The 23,612-nt window shown below is 41.4% G+C and overlaps 1 protein-coding gene across 10 annotated transcripts in view; it reads left to right on the top strand.

The window, feature by feature from the left end:
• LOC145343060 (transducin-like enhancer protein 4) overlaps window positions 1–23,612 on the top strand; it is a 180,229-nt gene that overhangs the window by 132,898 nt on the left and 23,719 nt on the right. For all 10 annotated transcript variants that reach the window (XR_013886679.1, XM_080188867.1, XM_080188866.1 and 7 more), the window contains 7 exons: window positions 5,664–5,783; window positions 6,892–6,945; window positions 14,818–14,970; window positions 16,453–16,585; window positions 16,887–17,071; window positions 18,858–18,931; window positions 20,477–20,726. Coding sequence is in view for 9 of the 10 variants with exons in the window: in XM_080188867.1 (XP_080044993.1) it covers window positions 5,664–5,783; window positions 6,892–6,945; window positions 14,818–14,970; window positions 16,453–16,585; window positions 16,887–17,071; window positions 18,858–18,931; window positions 20,477–20,726 (969 nt within the window). In the remaining variant the exon portion in view is untranslated. The remainder of the gene's footprint in view (window positions 1–5,663; window positions 5,784–6,891; window positions 6,946–14,817; window positions 14,971–16,452; window positions 16,586–16,886; window positions 17,072–18,857; window positions 18,932–20,476; window positions 20,727–23,612) is intronic.

Here is a 23,612-nt window from a genome sequence, read left to right as displayed (position 1 = left end):
TCTTCTCTGCCTGAGCTTATTTTAAACTTCCCACTTTTTCAAGATTTCCCTACATCAGGAAACATCCTCAGTGTCTACCTTGTTAAGCCCCCTCAGAATCTTGCATCTTTCGATAAAAGCACCTCTCATTTTTCTAAACTCCAATATTCTCAATGTTTCCTCATAAGAAAAGCTCTTCCATCCCAGGAATCAGCCCAGTGAATCTTCTCTGAACTTTTTTCAATATAGGTGGATCCTCCTTAAATAAGGAGATCAAAACTCCACTCTTTTTTCTAGGTGTGGTCTTACCAATCCCTCGGTGTTGCAAGACTTTCTTTTATATTTTATCATCCTGGCAGTAAAGGCCAAAATTCAACATACTTTCCTAATTGCTTGCTGTACTTGCATGTCAATATTTACGAATCATATATAAGAACACCCAGATCCTGCTGTACACTCATTTCCTACATCATCGAGGGCCGAAAGGCCTATACTGCGCTGTAATGTTATACTCCTGCCAAATTTTTGTCCATTCACTGAACCTACCTATCTTTGCACATTCATTGTATCATCTTCACAACTTGCTCTCCTACCTACCTTGTATCATTAACAAAGTTCACTACAGTACATTCAGTCCTTTCTTCAAAGTCATTAATATTGATTGTAAATAGTGGAGGCCTGAGCACCTCTGCCATAGCACTCCACTACTTAGTTTACCAACCTGAAAATGTCTCAGTTATCTTTACTTTGTTTCCTATTCTTTCAGCCAACACACTATCCAAGCTTTTTGAAAAATTCTTTCACAGGCCATTCTCCATCCCTGATGCCCCTTAGAAGGTGAGCTGCCTTCTTGAACCGATGCAGACTATGTGGCGTCAGTTGAATGGGCGTAAATTGAGAGAGGTGATCACTTAAGCAAGACTTTGATGTCCTTGTGGATCAGTTGCTGAAAGTAAGCACGTAGCTACACCAGGCAATAAAGAAGGCAAAGTTCCTTGAGCTGCAGACACTTGGAATCAAAATGGTAAAATCGGTTCCTAAGTGCTGGGTGGACTTGAATCTGGGAACGTATCAGATCCGACTTTTAGACCCATTCTCTGGTGCTCCCATACGTACTCTGCCTGAAAAAATATTGGCGATTCTGAATTGCACTGCACAAGCCTGTGGGTGGGGCTTATCGTGCGCGAAACACTGCAGCTCCGATTGGAGCCTTCAACTGCGTATGTGCAGTTTAAAAAAAAATCCCTGTCACATTGATCCCAGGCTGGATGATGCCTACCCCCAACCCTCAGCCCTACTGACATTGCCCCATCCCCACAACATAACTGATCCCCTTATTCCCCACCCCCCACTAAACAGACCGATCATGCCCCCTAAACAGAGTGACCTGATTCACCTCCCTCCCTCTCCACCACAGAGCCATCAGACCCGCCTCATTCCCTCCATCAGAGAGTCATCTAACCAGCCTCTCTCTGTCCCCCCACCAGCGAGCCATCTGACCCGCCTCCCTCCCCCCCCACGACACCAGAGAGTCACCTGACATCCCCCCTCAACCCAACCACCGGCCTGAGCCAGAGCACCGCCGGAAGTTCTGAACGTACCTCCTCAGAAGCTCGAGCGCTGAATCTGGACAGGCAAACGTGATGCTAAAGGGGGAAGTGCTGGTAAAGTTGGGCGCCCAGCCCATTAATGCAATCTAAATGCATTCAAGTGCATTTAAATTGCTGTCATACTTGTTTTGCGTGCGGTCCCGATCACTGCCATTTTCAGCCACTGGTAAAGGGGGAGCGGTTGCAGAGGCGGTTGTGGATCACACTGCTCGCCTCACACCCGATTTTTATCAAGGCTTTGTGCCTGAAAACAGGCACAGCATGATGGTAAAATTGGGCTGTTACTGTGGACGGTGTTGCCATGGATCACCCAGGTATCCACCAGTTCCCACATGCTGCATCCGCAACACATCCCCTGCCTGCCATCTTTATTTTACTTTTATTAATTAATTAAGTTTCAGGTTGTGGGAAATCACTTAACCATTATCTCTGATCAATTATGGATTTTAACTAATTATGCAATAAAATTAATCTAATATTTATATCCCCCCAGAATCACTAAGCTACTGCCCAGTTTTGGGGGTGAAAAAGCTTAAAATTCACCAATCGCCAACAAGCACTATAATTCCAGGGTTCAGCTCTCAGATCTCGCTGTCTCCGTTTCTGTAAGAGGGCAGATATCACCTCCACCCTCATTACCCTGAATCCCCAGGTTCAAGCACTTAGTCTCATTGTACTTAGTCTCCAGTTATCACCTTTGTGCAACTTACTTTGTGTGTCCATATTTGTATTAACTAGTTCAGATTCCAGAGAGCTGAATCAGCCACTGCTGCCTGGGGAACCAATTCTAACTAAGTAGCTGAGCTGCAGCTGCCTCCAGCAGTGAGCTTATTCAACACTGAACGTGACTGAAAAGTATCTACAATTTACTGATATAGTTAATTTATAAAATAGTTAAGAAGGCATTTGACGTAGGGAGAGTGTGAGTGGCTTCTTCGTTGCTGAGAGATGGGGCCTGGGGCGGGAAAAGCAAGATTGAACAGGGTGGCGGCTGTCCTGCAGGCACCCAGAATGGGGGAGTTGCAATGTCCCAGCAGTGAGCCGCACTGCCGAGCTACAACAATGAACTGGTTAAATATATTGAAGATCTATGTGCAAAAAAAGAACTGAATCAACAAATCTTGCAAGAGGAGGAAGAGAAGAACAAGCTTCAGAACAATATCTGCATTTTAACAGAGAAACTTGACAAGGTCAACGAGGGTCTTGCATGCCAAATGGCACCCGGAAATGAATTTGATAGAACTATTGCAGAGAGTGAAGATGCTTGTATGAAGAGCTTCGAAAACTGCCAGACACTGCTGACTGTCCTGAAGTGGAAAGCAGGGATCCTGAATAAAGTCAATGAAAATGATGATAACAGGACTCTTGAATTTTAACAATCAGCTTCAGAGAAGCAGGAAGTGCAGGAGAGAGGGAACAATGAGAAACATAGTCAATAAATGCCTAATGCTGGAATAAAATGAAGGCAGATGTATACTTGCCTTTATTAACCAAAGCATAGAGTTTAAGAGCAAGGAGGTTGTGCTGGAACTATTTATAACCTTGATTTAAGCCACAGCAAGATTATAGTGTGCAGTTCTGGCGCACTGCAGGAGGGATGTGATACCTCTGGAAAGGGTGCAAGGAGACTAACCTGGATGTTGCCTGGTCTGGAGAGTTTTAGTTATGAAGAGAGATTTGGATAGCCTGGGGTTGTTTTCCTTGCAGCAGAGTAGATCAAGGAGGCACCTGATTGAGATGTATAAAATTGAGGGGCATAGATGGGTAGGTAGTTTAGACAGAAACTTCTTCCCTTGGTGGAGGGATAAATGATAGAGGGCATAGACTTAAGGAAAGGGGCAGAAGGTTTAGAGGGGATGTGAGGAAAGATCTTTTTCACCTAAAAGGTGGTGGGAGTCTGGACCTCAGTGCGTGAAAAGGTGGTGGAGGCAGACACTGTCAAACATTCAAGAAGTATTTAGATGTGCAATTGTGATGCCAAGGCATTCAAAGCTATGGACCAAGTTCTGAAAAATGGGATTAGTATAGTTGGGTGGTTTTCTTTGACAGGCACAGGCATAATGAGCTGAAGGGGCTTTTTCTGTGCTCTATATCTTTTGAGTCTAAAGGCAAACTTAAGCTGAGTTTTAAAAAGTGATCAATCTTAAAATCCCTCACTTACCTCATTCCTGGATTTAGGCACTGCACTTAGTCTCCAGCTACCACCTTTGTGCAAATGAGGGTGATTCTTCCCAAAAAAATGAAGTGCCTAGTGGGCAAGAAAATGGAAGATTTTTTTGGTTCATGAATTTCCAGCACTCTGTGCTACACAGTGCCTCAGGGGGATTCATGCCAGAAAGGAAGGGGTGGGGGCAGAGATGCCTCATCCCACTGGAGAGGCCATCATGCTAAGCGGGCCCCCGCACTTGCACCATTCTGTCAGTGGAGAAATCGGGGCATGCACACTGGCTCCTGCCATCGTCCCCCACCCGACACACACTCTCTCTCTCTCTCTCTCTCTCTCTCTCTCTCTCTCTCTCTCTCTTTCTCTCTCTCTCTGTGTGTCTCTCTCTCTCTCTCTCTCTCTCTCTCTCTCTCTCTCTCTCTCTCTGTGTCTCCTCCCCCTCCACCATTGCCAATCTCTCAATCATCAGCCTCCCGATTTTTCTTTTCCAGGCTCCCCTGCTGATCACTGGTCTCCCTGACACTGCACCCTCCTGCCCCCCCCAACCAATTCCTCAGGCCAGCCTCAACCCCAATCCCCCAGCCCCTCCGCCCTCCCCCATGTGCAGCCTTGATTCCCCCCATTCCCCATGTTCACCCTGATTGCCTCCTCCCTCCCTCTCCCTTCAATTTCATTGCGGGATGCACAGTGAATTCTCTCTCCCAACCCTCCAACCTGCACCACTGGCCTGACGCACAAATAGGCTTTGACCCCACCCCTTGGCACTGCCCAGGTATCAGGGCGCAGTGCTAGGCTGCCCACCCCCCCCACCGATGTCCCAGAGGGGAGCCTCAGTTGATCACATGTGACCCCCCTTGATGCGGACCAGCTTTAATCCCTGCTGCTGGGAACCTCTCCCAGCAGGGCGTTGGGTGGGGGGAGGTACTAGTGAGACTTTTGTTGCAGGCTCGCTAATGATATTGAAATTATGTTTTCAATGTGGTAATCAGCCATGCAGCGATATCTGGCATGGTGCTGATTACGCTGAAAATCATTGCCTGGGAGACCCGTGATCAACTGGACATGGGTCATGATTCCTATTGCAGTTCCCCCACTGATGTCTCCCGGCCTGCAGCGCTACTCGACTACGCAGCAGGCTGAGAGAATTGCCGCTTTTGTGTTACAGAAATGGGATTGCTTAAGACCATGGAAAGATTTTAAAGAGAAGGATGAGAGTTTTAAATGTGAGATGCTGGGGGTCTGGATGCCAATGTAGATCAGAAAGAATCACAGTCATGGGTTAGCTGAGCTTGCTTGATGCAGACAAAAAAAGGTTTTGATGATCTTATAGGGCATAAAGTGACAAGACCCTTAATGTCTTGCAACATAATTATATATCAAATATGAATCTACACAAATTGTGGTGGTTCAATTGTACCATTTCATTAATGTGTCACAGTGTAAAATATAACTGCTTTGATAGATTCTTAGTCAATTTGAAATAGTACTACTTACTGAATTTTTGTCAGTTTCACTATCCCAGTACATATCTTAATGCAAATATGCTATAAATGTAAAGTCACCACAGACCCAGATGACCATAGATTGCTCTCCCCATTGAGGGGGAGAGCTGACTGGCGGTGATTTAACCTAATGATCACCACACCTCCAGCGGGGGGCAAGGTTGAGAAGGCAGGTCTTCATTTGTTATTAATGAATTAATTAAATCTACATCACTTGGTAGACATGATATTGTTCAGCAGAGGCAACAATTGTACATTTATATCATTGCAAACCCTTTGGATAATCATAACTAAAAAAAAGCCTTTTTCCTGCACTACGATATTTCCACTAACAGACTTTTAACCTCTTATCCATTATTATTGAAGCTTCCAAGTGAATATAGTATAGCCTGTTGCTTGTCATTTCAGAGTTCCTCTGTGTCACCATCAGCCAGTTTCAGAGCTGCAGAGAAGCACAGAAATTCAAATGATTACTCCACAGAGAGCAAGAAGCAGAAGACTGATGATAAGGATTTAGCAAACCGTTATGTGAGTAACAATCAAATTGGGCATGCCTTTATATATTTTTTATGTAATTGTGATCAACCTTGATTCTCAATTATTTGTCTGTGGATTATGTTCTGTAAGACTCCCCAACTCCACCGCCCCCCCACCTAGTATTTTTTATGAACTGCACTTTTCAGCTTTTTAAAAACATTTAAGTGGGGAAGAGGACAAAACAAGGCTAAGTTATTTTGCTCTAGTCATAGAGTTGCTTCAGTAGTCTTTCTAATAGTAAATTGTGCCTTTCTATCAGTTTAAGTTTATTTATTAGTGTCACAAATAGGCTTACATTAACATTGCAATGAGGTTATTGTGAAAATCTCCAGTCGCCAAGCCCTGGTGCCTGATCAGGTATACTGAGGGAGAATTTAGCATGGCCAATGCACCTTTACTAGCATGTCTTTTGGACTGTGTGAGGATTCCAGAGCACCTGAAAGAAATCTACGCACACATGGGGAGAACATGCAGATTCAGCACAGTGACCCAAACCAGGAATGGAACACAGGTCCCTGGTGCTGTGAGGCAGTGGTGCTTAGCACTGTCCACCTTTAAACTTTAAGACTCCTCTTGCTGGATTTCTGTCCAATCCTATATATTCAATTTCAAGCACCTTTTGGATACATGGATCGTAGGCCCAGTTTATTCAAATGTAAAATGAAGCTCCTTCTCCAACAATGTATCATGACTCAACTTGAAGCTCTGAGGAACATTCCTAACTACAAATAGTGTAGCATTTTTTTTCCATTTTGCTGTTTCGTCATGTGGAACCACAAGAGCCTGGGATTGGTTTGAGACTGGCTGAGTAATTTTGATCCTGCTTGTAAAATTCCTATCAAAGTGAAAGACTAGCGTTTAACCTGTGCTTTTGGTTTCTTGCTCTCTATAAACTTCCTGTTTTGTATTATATCAGTCAAGTACGGGCATTATAGAGACTGCTGCATCACTAATTAAACTGCTCTGATATATCTGTTATGCAATCAATTCTTATTAACTCAATCACTGTAATATATTTGAACAGCTGTCTAAATTCAGTTGCAGTTAATGTGCATTCATCATCATATAAAATGTATTATTTATTTATATATATATTTAGGATAGTGATGGAGAGAAGAGTGATGACAACTTGGTGGTGGATGTCTCCAATGAGGTTTGTAGTGGTTGGTTTCAAGAATATTGAATGCAATAATTTTCTTGGTGTTGATGTTTAGCATGGGCTTTCCATTAATATTGTACCACAGAATTTTTCTTGGCTCATTGTCTTTTCAATCAAGTACTGGTTTAAACTCCAAGAAGCTAATTTACTTAATTAAATGATTATCAAAGTAAAAATCTGACATGAAGAAGGCTCTAAATGAAAATATGATCATCTGAAATGTTTTAGGAAATTTAAATGTACGCTTGAAAACGCTGAACCAAAAAATATCGATGTATTGTTTGCGTTTATCTGTAAATATAAAGAAAAACTGCGTACCAAGGATTGATTACAAGACAATAAATATGCTGGGCATAAAATAACTAGGTAAAATATATGGTTCAGAATGCAATTGATATAGGTTGAGACTGAGGTTGCCATATATTCCATCTTCCACCTCTATATGTTCATTTAAAACTCTGCTGCCTCCAACCTAGCTTGCACCAAATCTCATTTGCCCATCACCCCTGTCCTCGCTGATTTACAGTGAATGCCTATGTCTTCAATTTAAAATACTCATCCTTGATTTCATAACTTTCAATGGCTTTGACTTCTCTACCTCAGTAACCTTCTCCAGCCTCTACGATTTGCCAAGATTTCTGCATTCTTCCAATTGTGGCCTGCATTTTTTAATAAGACCGTAAGATGTAGGAGAAGAAGTAGGTCACTCTGCCCATCGAATCTGCTCCATCATTAAATGAGATGATGATTAATCTGCTCCACTTTTCTGCCTCATCCCCGTAACTCTTGATTCCCTTACTGATTAAAAATCTGTCCATCTCAGCCCCAAAGATACTTAGCAATCCAGCCTATACAGTTTTCTGTGGTAAATAATTTCACAGATTCATTACTGTCAGAGAAGAAATTTCTCATCTGTTTTAAATGCGTGAAACCTTGCTCAGAGATTATGCTCTCTGGCCCTCAACCGCAAGGGGAAATAACCTCTCAGCATCTACCCTCTGAAGCATCCTGAGAATCCTGTACATCTCAATAAGATCACCTCTCAGCCTTCTAAACTCTAATGAATACAGGCTCAACTTCTCCTCATAAGAAAACCCCTCCATACCCGAGATCAACCTACTGAATCTTTAAGGACTGTCTCCAATGCCAGTATATCTTTCCTTAGATAAAGGGACCAAAACTGTTCACAGTATTCTAGGCTCTTACCTAATTAAATAATCTTTGTTGCGGCACCTTACTGAATGCTGTTTGGAAAAACAAGTATATTACATCTACTGATTCCTCTTTATCTATCCTGCCCGTTAGTGCCTCAACAAACTCTAATAAATTTGTTAGGCATGATTTCCCTTTCATGAAGCTATGCTCACATTTTAATCACTCTACCACATTGGCTATGCTTTCGATTGCCTAGGCTCTAATCCTGGAATTCATTCCCTAAACGTCCGCAGCTTTCTAACTCTTCTTTTCTCATTTAAGATGCTCCTTAAAACTTACCCCTTTAAACTAGAGTATAAAGCGATAAATGGAAACAAACTAGGAAGAAATAAAATAATTGTGCACAATGTAGATGTACAGTATGTAGTCTCGCAACGCCAGGTTAAAGCCCAACACGTTTATTTGGTAGCATGAGTTTTCAGAGCGTTGCCCCTTCACCAGATGAGTGTAGATGTAAGGAGTGCTGTTCCAGTTAAATAACATCCTATAGACTTAACTCACTAAGGTTCAAAAGGAGGTTGAAGCATGTTTTAAAATGATATCATTGAAGTGAGTTGCAGCAAGTGAGCTCACACATAGTGATGATACCAAACCAGATGATACAAAACAATTGTATATTGACAGTAGAAAAGTCAATGCAGTCACAAAGTCAGGTACATAATCTATTCCTCAATTGAAGAATATATTGAGAAGGTGGGACAAGCAAATTTCATTTCTAAACGTAATTTGCAAGGAGGATACTGACAAATACCTTTATCTGAAAGAACAAAGGAGATTTCAGCTTTTGTGACACCAAATGGTCTGCACTAAAGTTTAAAGTCTTGCCGTTTGGAAAGAAGAATGCACCAGAATGTTCTGAAGACTAACCAATAAGATCATTTCCAGACTAGCTAATTGTGCAGTGTATGTAGATGATATGGTGGTTTTCAGTCAGATGTGGAATGAGCATTTGGAGCAGTTAAAGAAATTGTTTGACTTCAGGAAGTGGGCTTCGTGCGGCTAAATGCGAATTTGCAAAAGCCCAAGGTCTTGGGCCATACATACCCCAAGGTCTTAGGACATGGGCAGATGGTCCCACGGATTGTGAAAACAAAGGTTATCGGAGAGTTCCCGATACCAAAGACAAATAAGGAAGTACTGAGATCCCTGGGCATGAGTGGCTTCTCCAGGAAATTTGTGCCAAATTTGAGCAGTGTGTTTGTTCCACTGATTGAACTGCTGAAAATGTAGAGAAAGTTTCAGTGGATGTCTGAACCTTACAAGGCATTTGACAACCTTAAGAACTGTTAACCACCCAACCGGAGTTCATGACACTGAATTATGCAAAAATATTCAAGGTGGCCATTGATATGGGTGTTAATGCTGAAGTGTTAGAAGAAGATGATGAAAAGATAGAAAGACCATTTGGTTACATTACTAGAAAATCAAATAGTCATTGATGAAAATGTTTGGCCGTTGAGAAGGAAATATTAATTTTGATGTTGTCATTTTAACATTTATGTTGCCAGCAATTCATCAAACTATTATTTACTCTGGCCATAATTCATTGAACTTTCTGGAGAAATTTCAAGATAAGAATGCAGGACTGTTTAGATGAAATTTATTACTACAACCATTAGTTTAAAAATTATACATGTGGCAGGAAGGGAGAAGGTGTTTGCAAATGTTTTATCACAACTTTGATGAAAGACTGGAAACATCCAGTGTAGTAAGAGACTGAACTGGAATATACTACTGTTATATTTGCATGCTTAGATGTAATAAGATCTATGTATATGTTTTGTAGAGTACTAATAGTGTGGAAAATAGAGGTTTTGAAAAATGAAGCCATTGTTTCATATTGGTTCATTTTTTAAGGGGGATGGTGTAATACTGCTATTTTGATATGTTTTACACTTGAGGTAGGGTTGCTTTAACAGGCAGTGTTTTACAAGAGTTGATTTTTCTGGTAAACATGCAGCAGATGCTGAGGTTAATGGCTGATTTTAGCAGGGAATGTGTTACTTCGTAGAGTTAATGGACCTTTATTTAGGTTCTCCTGGGACTTTAGACTAGGCATGCAGAATCATGTCAGTTTTTGAGTAGTTTGGTTGATGGGGCAGACTCGTGCTTAATGGGAGGAGCTAAGCATGCTGGAAAGCCAGTTTCATATTCATTTTAAAAGAAAAACGTTGGTGCCTGTGTTGCCAGAAGAAAGCAGTGTCTCTCTCTCTCTCTTTCTTTCTTCAGAGGTATTCTGAAAGCTCCAAGACTGTTAATCTAAGCGTGTTTTGCTGAATAAATATAAAAGAGTTGAAGTCTACAAGGGAAATTTTTGCTTCATTGGAACTCAGTGATAGGTTAACAGTTAAGAATTATATGTTGTCATGTTTAAGTATTGTTCAGTTGTTGAAGAGTAAGCTAATTTGTTTGTTATAGGTAAATGTGTTGTTAAATAAAATTTGTTTTGACAAAAGCTCCCTTCTTTGTTAGTGGAATTGTGCCTGGAGTGAAATGTCTTGTCCTCGCTGTGCCAATGTAACAAATTGTTGGGGTCTAGTCTGACATCATAATATACCTTTTGGGTTTCTGATTTCGTAGTCTTATAACTACAAGCCCTTAATACTTCCCTTAACCACCCCAACCCCCCACCCCCTCCTGAAGCCATGGATTGTTCTTTCTCACGCGTTTTTGATTCTTAATGGAATGTATTTCAGTGAACATCTTTAAACCTTTCTTAAAATGTTTTCACTGTTTATTTACCACCATACAAAATTTAAAGCGGTAACTACAAATTAAACTGCTATGAACAGAAAATTAGAAGCGATCCCAGAGAGGAAACAACAATATACCCCAAAGAGCAAGGGCAACTCCTCTGAGAACAACAGGAGATGCCAGAGAAACCATCAAAACTCCACCAAAGGCAGCAAACAATCCAGCAGGGATTGGGGGGAGGGCGGCGAGAGAGAGAGAATGACAAGAGACACCAGAGGAAAGACAATAAAAAAAAAGTTGCAAGAACAGTTGATTGTCCTGCAAGATCAAATGCAAAAGGAATGTGTAACCATTCAACAATATGAAGAAATGATAACTGTCTTAAATGGCAGAATTGAAGCAATAGAAGATACTCAAGATGATCCTACTAAATTACAAGAAGGCTCAAGATAAAACAATTGAGCTTTGCAAAGAGAAGAAAAACCTGTAAACAGGCCTTCAAACACTCAACAAAATTTCCTTAGGTCAAGGTTTATTCCTCTGGAAGATTTACAAAGTAAAGTGAAATGACTTTAACATCACTTTGTACAAACTGATGAACCAGTTGACAGAGAGCAAAGTATCAAAAACAGTACAATTACCGTTGCTGCAATCCTGAAGGATTGAGATATGGAAGAACTGTCACACATCAAGACCATCTCAATTCATAATGTTAGAGATTGAGATGGGGAGTAAAGATAGCAAGTAAAAAATGTATTGTAATTCTCTATTGGAAGGGAGGAAAGTTTTCTTTCGAGAAGAAAGGGCGATGTTGTTACGTTACCTGCATGCCGTTGTAATGTAAAGGTGCTCAGCAGAGCAAGGATTAACATAGGACTGGTGAATAGCATTGCCTATGGTATGATGAATAGAGTCATCATGTGGAGATGCTGGCATTGGACTGGGGTAGACACAGTAAGAAGTCTGACAAAACCAGGTTTAAGTCCAACCGATTTATTTGATAGTAAACTCACAAACTTTTGGGGTTTCTCCCTTCGTCAGGTGAATGGAGAGTTCTGGCCTCAGACAGAGCATATAACAGCACAGACAGTTTACAGATTACTGATTAGAATGCGAGTCTTTACAACTAACCTGTTATTCAAGTCTTAAAGATGCCGACAATGTGAGTGGAAAGAGCATTAAACACAGGTTAAAGAGATGTGTATTGTCTCCAGACTGTACAGTAAGTGAGGTTTTGCAAACCCAGGCAAGTCATGGGGGTTACAGATAGTGTGACATGAACCCAAGATCCCTGTTGAGAATGCTTACCCGAAGGTCAGAGGCCAATTGCCCGTGACTGCTGAAGTGTTCGCCAACAAGAAGGGAACAGTCTTGCCTGATGATTGTCGAGCGATGTTCATTCATTCGTCGTCATAGCGTCTGCATGGTCTCCCCAATGTACCATGCTTCGGGACATCCTTTCCTACAGCGTATTAGGTAGACGATGTTAGCCGAGTTGCAAGAGTATGTACCGTGTACCTGGTGGATGGTGTTCTCACATGGGATGATGTCATCCATATCGATGATCCAGCATGTCTTGCAGAGGTTGCTGTTGCTCATCTGGAGGTGTCTGTCACGATCCTCCTCATCTGAGCAGATCCTGTGTATATGGAGGGCTTATCCATAGGGGATGGCTTCTTTAACGTGTTTAGGGTGGAAGCTGGAAAAGTGGAGCATTGTGAGGTTGTTTGTGGGCTTGCGGTACAGTGAGGTGCTGAGGTGACCGTCCTTGATGGAGATGCGTGTGTCCAAGAGTGCAACTGATTCTGGAGAATAGTCCATGGTGAGTCTGATGATGGGGTGGAACTTGTTGATATCATCATATAGTTGTTTCAGTGATTGTTCACCATGAGGCCAAAGGAAGAAGATGTCGTCGATGTATCTAGTGTGTAGCATCGGTTGAAGGTCCTGAGCGGTGAAGAAGTCTTGTTCGAACTTGTGCATGAAGATGTTGGCATATTGAGGTGCAAAATTGGTCCCCATGGCTGTTCCATGTGTCTGGATGAAAAACTGGTTGTTGAAGGTGAAGACATTGTGGTCCAGGATAAAGCGGATGAGTTGTAAAATTGCATCTGGAAACTGGCAGTTGTCGGCGTTGAGTACTGAGGCAGTTGCAGCAATGCCATCGTCATGGGGGATGTTGGTGTAGAGCGCCAAGACATCCATTGTAACGAGGAGTGTCCCTGGTTCAACTGCTCCATGTGTGCTGAGTTTCCGTAGGAAGTCTGTAGTGTCACAACAAAAGCTGGGCATTCTTTATACAATGGGTTTCAGGATAGCTGGAGAGGTTCTCGCACAGGGTCCCGTTGCCCGATAGGATGGAACGGCCGGGTGTATTTGCCTTGTGTATCTTTGGGAGGCAGTAGAGATCTGCAACACGGGGAGTATGTGGACTCCCCGCATGGAGGGTGCTCTGAAGGTCCGGATCAAAGATCTTGATCCAAGGCAGCCTTCACAACACACAACAGTGCAGAGTCGCTGAGCAGAGACTGATAGCCAAGTTCCGCACACATGAGGACAGTCTCAACAGGGATCTTGGGTTCATGTCGCACTATGTGTAACCTCCATGACTTGCCTGGGTTTGCAAAACCTCACTGTACAGTCTGGAGACAATACGCATCTCTTTAACCTGTGCTTAATGCTCTTTCCACTCACATTGTCGGCATCTTTAAGACTTGAATAACAGGTTAGTTGTAAAGACTCGCATTCTAATCAGTAATCTGTAAACTGTCTGTGCTGTTATATGCTCTGTCTGAGGCCAGAACTCTCCATTCACCTGACGAAGGGAGAAACCCCAAAAACTTATGATGAATGGAGTAACATAGTAATAGATTCAGTGAACAGTCAAGAATCAGAACTCCAAGTAAGCATCCTACCAGCATGAAAAAAGTACCATGCATGACCATACATTGGATCTGTGACTAGTTAAAGAATCAATGATTCATGTTTAAACAGGCAACTCTCAAGACTCCCCATTGAAACATTTAAAAAAACCATAATATAACATACAGTGGCAGCAAACAGCGCATTGTGACAAGTTTGACAACATATTGGTCTAGGAAACACCCACAAAAGTGTTCTTAAAAACTCAAATTTTGGGCTCCATTTGCCAATTTGAATTGTCCAATCTACATGAAGATTAAAATCCTCCACAATTATTACATTATTTAAAGTTTAAGGTTTATTTATTTCTTAGTGTCGCAAGTAGACTTACATTAACACTGCAGTGAAGTTACTGTGAAAATCTCCTAGTCGCCACATTCCATCACTTGTTCAGGTACAATGAGGAAGAATTTAGTGTGGCCAGTGCAACTAATCAGCACATCTTTCAGTTGATGGGGGGGAAACCAGAGCAGCTGGAGGGAACCCACTCAAACGGGGAGAACGTGCAGACTCTGCACAGACAGTGGCCCAAACCGGGAATTGAACCCGGGCCCCTGGCGCTGTGAGGCAGCAGTTCTAACCTCTGTGCCACTTCTGGGTTATTGCTGGGTTAATATCCTGGAATTCTTTAACCAACACCGTTCTAAGAACAAAATATCACAAAAATATTATGATTCGACCAGAAATCAAACCAAATTTATGTGGCCTTTTCAGTACTGCCCATACCCAGTTTTAATTTGTACTATAATTTTTGTAGTGATATGTGTGCATTATTTTCTTCTGATATTAGCTTTCTGTGCAGGCAATTAAGGCCAGTTCTGTATTAATCCAGAGTATTTATTTTTGATTTCCACACAGAGATTTTAGCCAATTTGATTAAATCAATTTATGTTTATTGAAGAATAATAGAATACATTTTTCGAATGTAATATGACCAGGTTATAGTATAACTTACTATTGTAAGTATAGATTTTGTTTTATTTTCCCTCTGTTTTGGAATGCTGTTCATTTAAAAATTTTGTGTTCCTTTTTCAGGATCCCACCTCACCACGAGGTAGCCCACCCCACTCACCAAGGGAAAATGGCTTAGATAAATCTCGCCTGTTAAAAAAGGATGCACCTATAAGCCCAGCTTCCATTGCTTCCTCCAGTAGTACCCCTTCCTCAAAGTCCAAAGAAATGGGTCTAGTAAGCATCGTGTCTACATTTCTATATGAAGTCTTCAGTTAGAAATCATTAATGTTAACAGAGGCTCATTCTAACTCAGTAAAATTTATCATCTTTCACTCCACTCCATTGCTGCTCTAATGTCTGTCCTGTGGTGCTCCCTGTTTCTGCTGTATGACATGGAACCAAGTGGTGAAACTTGGTGATCAAAAGCTTTCTGCAGAAGTGAGCTTCAAGAGCAAATCAAATAGATATCTCTGGCTTAAAAACTGCAAATTTGAACCAGAGGAAAAAAAACTGCTGGATTCCTAGGTGACTCAGTACCCTTGAAAATAAAAAACTGCTTTGGATGTAAAGCTTCATTGAGAAAATCACAAACAATTTAAAAGCCAGCGGTTGGAGTAGGCACTGAATTATATACCTGCAGCCAATGTACTGGTTTCCCAGCTCCACATCCCCAGACCATTTTCCTGGAGGTGGGCTGGGAGGGGCAGGGCTACCCAAATGCAATCCACAAGTAACCAGCTTAACAAATTAAAGTTCAATTAAGGCCTATTCTCAGAGACTGACTGGGATCTTCAAGATGTGGAGATGTCGGCATTGGACTGGGGTAAAACAGAAAGAAATCTCACAACACCAGCTTAAAGTCCAACAAGTTTATTTGTAGCAAACACCCCAAGCTTTTGGAACATGTTCTTCCTTCATCAGGCAAAATCCCAGCCACCTGATCTTTCTGGGATCTTCAAGGCAGCCTTCAGGTCTCCAGAGACTGTGGGGAACAAAGCAGCTGCTGACAGACAACTTCCCACAGGGCCTGCCCTTTAGCCAGGTCTAGAGGCCTTCCTCACCTTCCAAGTTTCAACCACAATTGGCTTGTGGAGAGGATTCCCTCCCCTCCCCAGTGGGGACCTGGCAGCTGATGATGCCATTTTTAAATTTCAAATTCAGAAAGTTTGGAGAGCGGGCATCTCCCTTTTGGAAAGTTGTTTTCCTCTGTTAATGTCCATGGCATCCTGGTGCTGCTTTTAAGCAGTTTGTACTCGTATTGGCCCTTGAGCTTCAGAGCCCATTTTTCCTCCTCAATTGGACAGTGAACCCACTCTTTTTCCGTTAATTGACCATTTTGGGAAAAATCACAGAGAAGTGATTACAGTGCATGCAGGCTTCTGACCCCCATTTAAGCCTGATCATGAGGTCCTGACACCCACAAGCAAAATCCTGGCCCAGTTCTCTGCATCTTATCTATTTATAGCATGGCATGTAAAATCTGTGATGTGCTTTGATGGAAAAACACATGAACTCAGTTTTGTTTTAAGAACAATACTATTGATTTTTGGCAAAAATAATTTGACATTTTCTCAATTATAGCTATTGGTGTTATTATTAACATTTTAGATTGGTTGTTGGTTTATGTCATCACAACGTTAAGATATAATAAATGATTCTTTGCAGTGCAACTTTGGAGTTGCTGTATTGACAAAGCAGTTTTCTGTTTGTTTGCAGAACGAGAAATCGACTACTCCAGTGTCAAAGTCAAATACTCCAACTCCACGATCAGATGCTCCAACTCCAGGAAGTAATTCCACCCCTGGATTGAGGCCGGTCCCTGGTAAACCACCAGGAATTGATCCATTAGGTAGGTAAATAGTTCCCTTTAAACAATTGTCTTTGTGTGCCTTCTAATCTTATCCTTGCCTTAGGCATAAGTTGCTGTTTTAATGTTGTAGAATCAATTTTCCATTTCACATATTCACAGTGACAAAAATCCTGTTACAATCTTTACGTGGAAAGGTCCTTTACAGGAAGCAAACATAACATTGTAAGCATTTTGATTTTTGTTCCCCTCCTCTTGCTCTCTCAGATTGAACAATAGCTGAGATGACGTAAAAGTATTTGGAACTTATAGTCACTAACAACAGATGTTTGGTAATTTACAGGCTTGAGGACTCCTATGGCAGTGCCATGTCCTTATCCTGCTCCGTTTGGAATTGTGCCCCATGCTGGCATGAATGGAGACCTAACAAGCCCGGGGGCGTATGCAGGTTTACATAATATCTCCCCCCAGATGAGTGCAGCAGCCGCTGCTGCAGCAGCAGCAGCTGCTTACGGCCGATCTCCAGTGGTGAGTGAATTGAGCAGGCTTTTAATTTTGAATTGACTAAGCTATTTTTATTTTGTCAATAAGAAGACTACTTATTTGAATGAATTTAAGCCAGGAAAAGAGTTCAGCTTGTGCCTATAGATACTGCTATCGTAAATGGTAATATCTGGCTATTGAACCAGTTTGAATGAATGGAGCCCATCATGGCAGGAACCATAGGAACAAGGCCCATTTAATCATGGATGAGGTGCCACTGTGGCATAACCTCCTCCAAATAGTTCAGAGAGCAGGAGGGGCTGACGCTGGACTCCTGACCACTGCTAGCATGTCAGTCGGGCTCATTAGTGAGTCTAGTTAAAATTCATTATTCCTGAGCCCACCACAATTTAGTGGTGGCTCAGGGATTAACTTGAAACTTGTCTGGCCCCTCGAGTCTGCTCAGCCATTCAATAAAATCAGAACTGACCTTTTTTGTGGACTCAGCTCCACTTACCCGTCCTCTCACCATAACCCTTACTTCCTTTACTGTTCAAAAACTATCTATCTTTGTCTTCAAACCATTTAATGAGGTAGCCTCAACTGCTTCACTGGGCTGGGAATTCCACAGATTCACAACCCTTTGTTGAAGAAATTCCTCCTCAACTCAATCCTAGGTCTGCTCCCTCTTATTTTGAGGCTGTGCCCCTAGTTCTAGTTTCACCTGCCAGTAGAAACAACCTCCCTGCTTCTATCGTATCTATTCCCTTCATAATCTTATATGTTTCTATAAGATTCCCCACTCATTCTTCTAAATTCCAATGAGTATAATCCCAGTCTACTTAGTCGCTCCTCATAAGCCAACCCTCTCAACTCTGGAATCAGCCTAGTGAATCTCCTCTGCACCCCCTCCAGTGCCAATATATCCTTTCTCAAGTAAGGAGACCAAAACTGTACACAGTATTCCAGCTGCAACATAACCTCCCTGTTTTAAACTCCATCACTCTAGCAACAAAATTCCATTTGCCTTCTTAATTACTTGCTGCACCTGAAAACCAACTTTTTGTGATTCGTGAACAAGGACACCCAGGTCCCTCTGCACAGCTGCATGCTGCAATTTTTAACCATTTAAATAATAGCCCATTTTGCTGCTATTGCTGCCAAAATGGATGACCTCACATTTACCAACATTGTATTCCATCTGCCAGACCCTTGCCCACTCAGTTAGACTATCTGTATCCCTTTGCATACTTTCATCATCCTCTGCACACTTTGCTGTACCACTCACCTTCGTGTAATCTGCGAACTCTGACACACTACACTTGGTCCCCAACTCCAAACCATTTATGTAAATTGTAAACAATTGTGGTTCTGACACTGATCCCTGAGGCACACCACTAGTCACTGATCACCAACCAGAAAAATGTCCATTTATCCCTACTCTTTCCTTTTCTTAGTTAACCAATCCTCTGTTCATGCTAATACATTACCTGTAATTTCATGCACCTTTATCTTATGCAGCAGCCTTTTGTGTGACACCTTTTTGAATGCTTTCTGTAATTTCCCGTGCCTCCAAAAGGCTGCCCAGAAAACCTGGTAAGGGACTGGGCATCGGGAAGGGGTTGGGGGCACTGAAAGGCCAAGTGGTGGCCAGTTGCGTGTCCGTATACCATTTAGACATGCCCCATTGTTTTCTGACCAGTGGATGAGACTCGCATCAGGCTAATTAAATCCGACCCCCAGAGACACTTCGTTAAAAAAATAAAACTAAGTTTACTGTTTTTGTTAAAATGTGCCAATTCAATTCTGATTTAGTTCTGGTGTTTTTTAGGTTGGGTTTGATCCACATCATATACGCGTACCTGGGATTCCACCAAATCTAAGTGGCATTCCCGGTGGAAAGCCGTAAGTCTATAATGATCATTTTGCTTATCAACAATGAAGCATGAGGGAAAAAAAATGATGTTTTAGTGGAAAAGAGGCAAATGGAGAGCATAAAGCCACAGAATGATGAATTGTGTGCTTTTCTGAGTTCTGCACGTCACATGGTGATATTGATCTTTTAAGTGTTGTCTGCTATGAAATTCAAATGAGAAGAAGCAACAGCTGATGCCATTCTACTATCCTGGCAGTGCAGTGAAACCATCACTTGTTTGGGATCTTGCTGCTCTTTGCCAATTTGGGAAGTATTGAAGGTGTTACCAAAGTCAAAACATAAACAATCATCGATACTTAGAATTCTATGCATGACCTTTATTCAAGGCATCTTGCATGGTTGTCATCCAGTGTACTTGAAATTACCATTTTGATTGTTCTAAGTACTGCTGACGTTTTTATATGTTGTGCACATTGGGATAGAAGTGTCTTTGCACAGTTAGTAGATTGCTAAGGGCATGTGGACCTTTTAAAACTCTGGCTTGCTGGCATGATCCAAACTGCCCTTCATCAGTCCTTCCACTTAAAAGCTAATGTCAGTTGCACAATAAGTGATTCTTTGGGAATACAGCTACTTGAAAGTATTAACAGAAGGTTGGGTATGAGAACATGCATTAACATGCCTTGGGTTCACTGGTGGATTCTTTTCAGTAGAGAATGCATGTCAGGTGGGTGGTAGCACTGCATGTGTATGCCTTGTGGCGAGTTGTATACCTCTTCATGTTGTTCATGAGGTTCCCTTATACTTGGTGCCCATCTAATGATGGTGTAAACTTCCATTTGTCATTTGTCAAATGGACAACTAGTGACTGACCTCATCAACAGGTGAGAGAGGTATCAGTAGAGTTAGTGTAGTTCCAAAATGAACCTTCAATATTTATACAAAAGCAATACTACAAGATACTATTAATGACACACCCAGTTTGCCTGGCTCACCAATGCATATTGTAGGAACAAACCTATCATTGTGGGGCCAGTGTTTTTCATGCACAGCACCAGATAACTTTACAAGACAATGCTTCAATGGGTAGAGTGATCCCTGACAACAATGATTAGAAAGTAGATTTTGGAATTCACAAATTATGTGCTGATAGCCAGTTAAACTCCAGCAATACCCTGTTCATATTTGGTGGCCCCTCAGCCTTGGCTTTCAGTTAGTGGAATGTGTTTCTATAGAGTAGAGGATGTATTCCATTTGGCAAATAGAAACTCTAGATATGAATGTAATTTTCTTGAGAGCTTGACTTGTAAACATTTGGATGAGGCATTGGCTTCTGTGCCAATTAAACAGCTTACTGACCAATAAAAATATAACTAAATAAAGCTAAAATATTTCAATTCTAACTTCAATATTTTGAATAGATTGTTATCATTAAAATTTAAATCCAGACCATGCTAATGTATTACAGAATATTAGCTTTATTGGAACATTTTTGCAATAAAACAGAGCAGCAGAAAAAATGTGCTGACTAATGTAGCAGTTTCCTAATCAGCACTTCCTTTCTTTGTTCATAGTGCTTATTCATTTCATGTGAGTGCTGATGGACAGATGCAACCTGTGCCTTTTCCTCCCGATGCTCTGATTGGACCTGGAATTCCAAGACATGCTCGACAGATGAACTCTCTGAGCCATGGTGAGGTTGTATGTGCAGTGACCATCAGCAATCCTACAAGACATGTCTACACTGGTGGGAAGGGATGTGTGAAGGTCTGGGACATTAGTCACCCTGGGAACAAAAGCCCAGTTTCTCAACTGGACTGCCTGGTAAGAGGATTGATGGTAAAATAAGATAGCTGGGTGAGGAAGAAATTTTGGAATGTGTGCCTCACTTATGTAGAAATATATGTGTCATTCAGGAGACGAAAGCTTTTTGCACGTTGAAAGTTGACACTTCTTTCATTGCATGATGCATGTTGAAATGGAATATAAAATTCTTAATCATTGAATGGCATGCAAAAACTGTTCATTTTTTTATTGCACTGAATTGATTGTGTTTCCGTTATGAATGGTGACCAAGGAAACTAGGGTGGAATAAAATCCCAATACAGGAATAAAAAAATCAACAAAAGTGAAAAACAACATTTTTATTTACACTGATTTGCAAAACTTGAATTAGATGTGGTCATCAGCAGTGTAAAAGATACTCATGTCTATCATGACAAAACATCCCCTGACAATCACCACAGATTTTTCCACGTGCTTCACGTGGTTTGAACGCGATGTTGACATCATAATTTGCATAGAGTCCCGTTGGCAATGAAAATGCTTGTATACAATTATCAGTTGTTTGCTGCAACAAATGACTTGTCTGGTGTGTGGCATCCGGAAGTTATTCCAAAATGGAATAACCCTCCGCCTTTAGTTAAACAATTCTTTTCAGGTGGATGATCTCCATATGCTTGCTCTTTTAGTGCCATAATGCACCCAAGATACTCTGATTCCATGTTCCTAAATTTCAACTGGCTGCCTCATTGGCCAAGAACTCTCCTGCTAGAGAAATCAGTCCTGCCTCCTTCAGACAGCTGCTATTAATTAAACTAAAGTAGGATATTTTTCATTTCTGATCCCGTTGGCATAATGAGAACTGACCAATATGAATAACATGTTCTACTAATTTGTATACTTTATTATTCCAAATTAAGTTCTCACAGTAAATTTAGTCAACTTAGCAACATTGAATTTTTTTTTTCTCTATAACCACCTTTGGTCCAGTCGGAGCACCCTTAGAATCAGAGTTGGAAAGTTTGAGGATTCAAAAACCGCTCCAGAGGTCTCAGCACCTAATCTAGTTTTACGTATCAGTGTAGTACTGTGGGAGTTCTACTGTGTTGGAAGTTCCTTGGATGTCATTAAATTGAGGTTCCCCCTTACTTCCCTTCACTTGGATGGGGAAACAAAAACTAAAATCACATACCATTTTCAGGACAAGTGCCCTGGTTCCCTGAATACATTTGTACTTCGGCCAACAAGAGAAAAAAATTGATTTATCTGTTCATTTATCTTAATGTTTGTGGTCAAATTGGCTTTTGTGTATTTCCACATTATATAATTTACAATATTTCAAAGTATTTAATTGTCCGTGCTTAATAATGCTATAATAGCTACAAGATGCTACATAAAAGTAAGCTATTTTCTTCCTTTGTCAAAATATCCCACTTGGCCCAATTATCTCTGCTTCTGAATTGGTGGTTAACTTGCTGCCAGGTGGCCTGCCAGTGCCTTCCTGGAGCTGACAACCTGATATCAGAAACTTAGCTGTAATGAGGGGTTAAGCAGACTCAGAACGTTGGCTCCATTCCCTCTCCACAGACGCTGTCAGATCTGCTGAGATTTTCCAGCAATTGATTTTTGTTTCAGATTCCAGCATTCATTGTATTTTGCTTTTAACTAAGCTGTTTTGGGTTCAAATCTCTATCCCTCACGCATAGTAGTTCTCAGCATTTGTGCTTCAAACTTTGGTGTCACAGTATGCCTCGCCTACTTTGACAGACGCCGAGAGGAAGTTTTGCTTTTACATTCTCCCCTTTTTTATAATGCTTCCAGATTAGGCATGTTAAGACTGCAAATTCTTGCAGCAATTAAGACAAAATGTTTTATAACTTTAGTTTTCATTTCAGTACTTGTTACTGTTCATTTTAACAGCAGTAATCTTGGTTCTTATCAACAGTTAAGACCATACTAAGTCAGCCATTTGAAATGTTCTCAATTTTTTGTGTATCACGGTATAATTAACAGTTAAACAAAAAGTAAGAGTACTCTTTTCCACGCCCAACACTCCCATTTTTGTACAATTCTGTTTTCAAAATTTTGGGGGGAAATTCTGATTAGGGCCATTTCCTCCCCAGACTCCTTTATCAGTGTACTGAGATGGATTTGATGGCCTCCCCCTACACTGTAGGGATTCTATGATTCTATATTGGATGTGGCAACTTTCTTAGTGTCATTATTTTTTCTAATACAGTTTCATTGTTGTGCTTTTCCAAATGCTCATCAGGTAGTCCTACAATTGCATTTTCATGTCTTCAGTAACAAATCGGGAAAATTATTAATTTATGACCTCCTCTATTACCTCTCTTTCACGTTCAAGATGGGAGCCACCAATGCCTCAATGTGTCCCATCTCTCCTTTGACTTCTTATCTGCTTATGAAATCTCATCAGCTATTTAGTGAAACAGCTGTCATTATCACTTGAGCTTTGTATAAGGAAGTACTAGATATAGTACTGGATTTTAGGCTGTCCACCAATGGGTTTGAAGGTGGAGGACCTGCTTGCTTCCCCCCGCACCACCATCACCCTCCCCCACAGTGTAGTTTTATAGTGGTAGGAGTGGTGTGCGCAGCCTAGTTGCCAGTGGGGCACTTGATATCCTTAAGTAATGGCTACATACCACCAGGATTTAACTGCTGGTGGGAGATGCTACCCTCTTAGTCCCTGAGGGACAGAAATCCCATCTCCAGTCCTTCAATGACTCATTGGCACTGTGTTCCCTGACATTTTAATCAAGGGCATGGGGAATCCATCATCTTGAATCATCATCCATCAACTGTCCTCAGGGACAGGAATCCTCACCTCAGACAACTGCCAGCCAATTCAGCCCACAGCTTTATAGCAAGAAAACCATTAGGAGACAGCATTAAGGAATGGAAGGA

Source organism: Carcharhinus amblyrhynchos, chromosome 5, assembly GCF_965287045.1.
Source record: "Carcharhinus amblyrhynchos chromosome 5, sCarAmb.v2.hapA, whole genome shotgun sequence".
NCBI lineage: Eukaryota > Metazoa > Chordata > Chondrichthyes > Carcharhiniformes > Carcharhinidae > Carcharhinus > Carcharhinus amblyrhynchos.
This window is presented reverse-complemented; position numbering and strand designations above follow the sequence as displayed.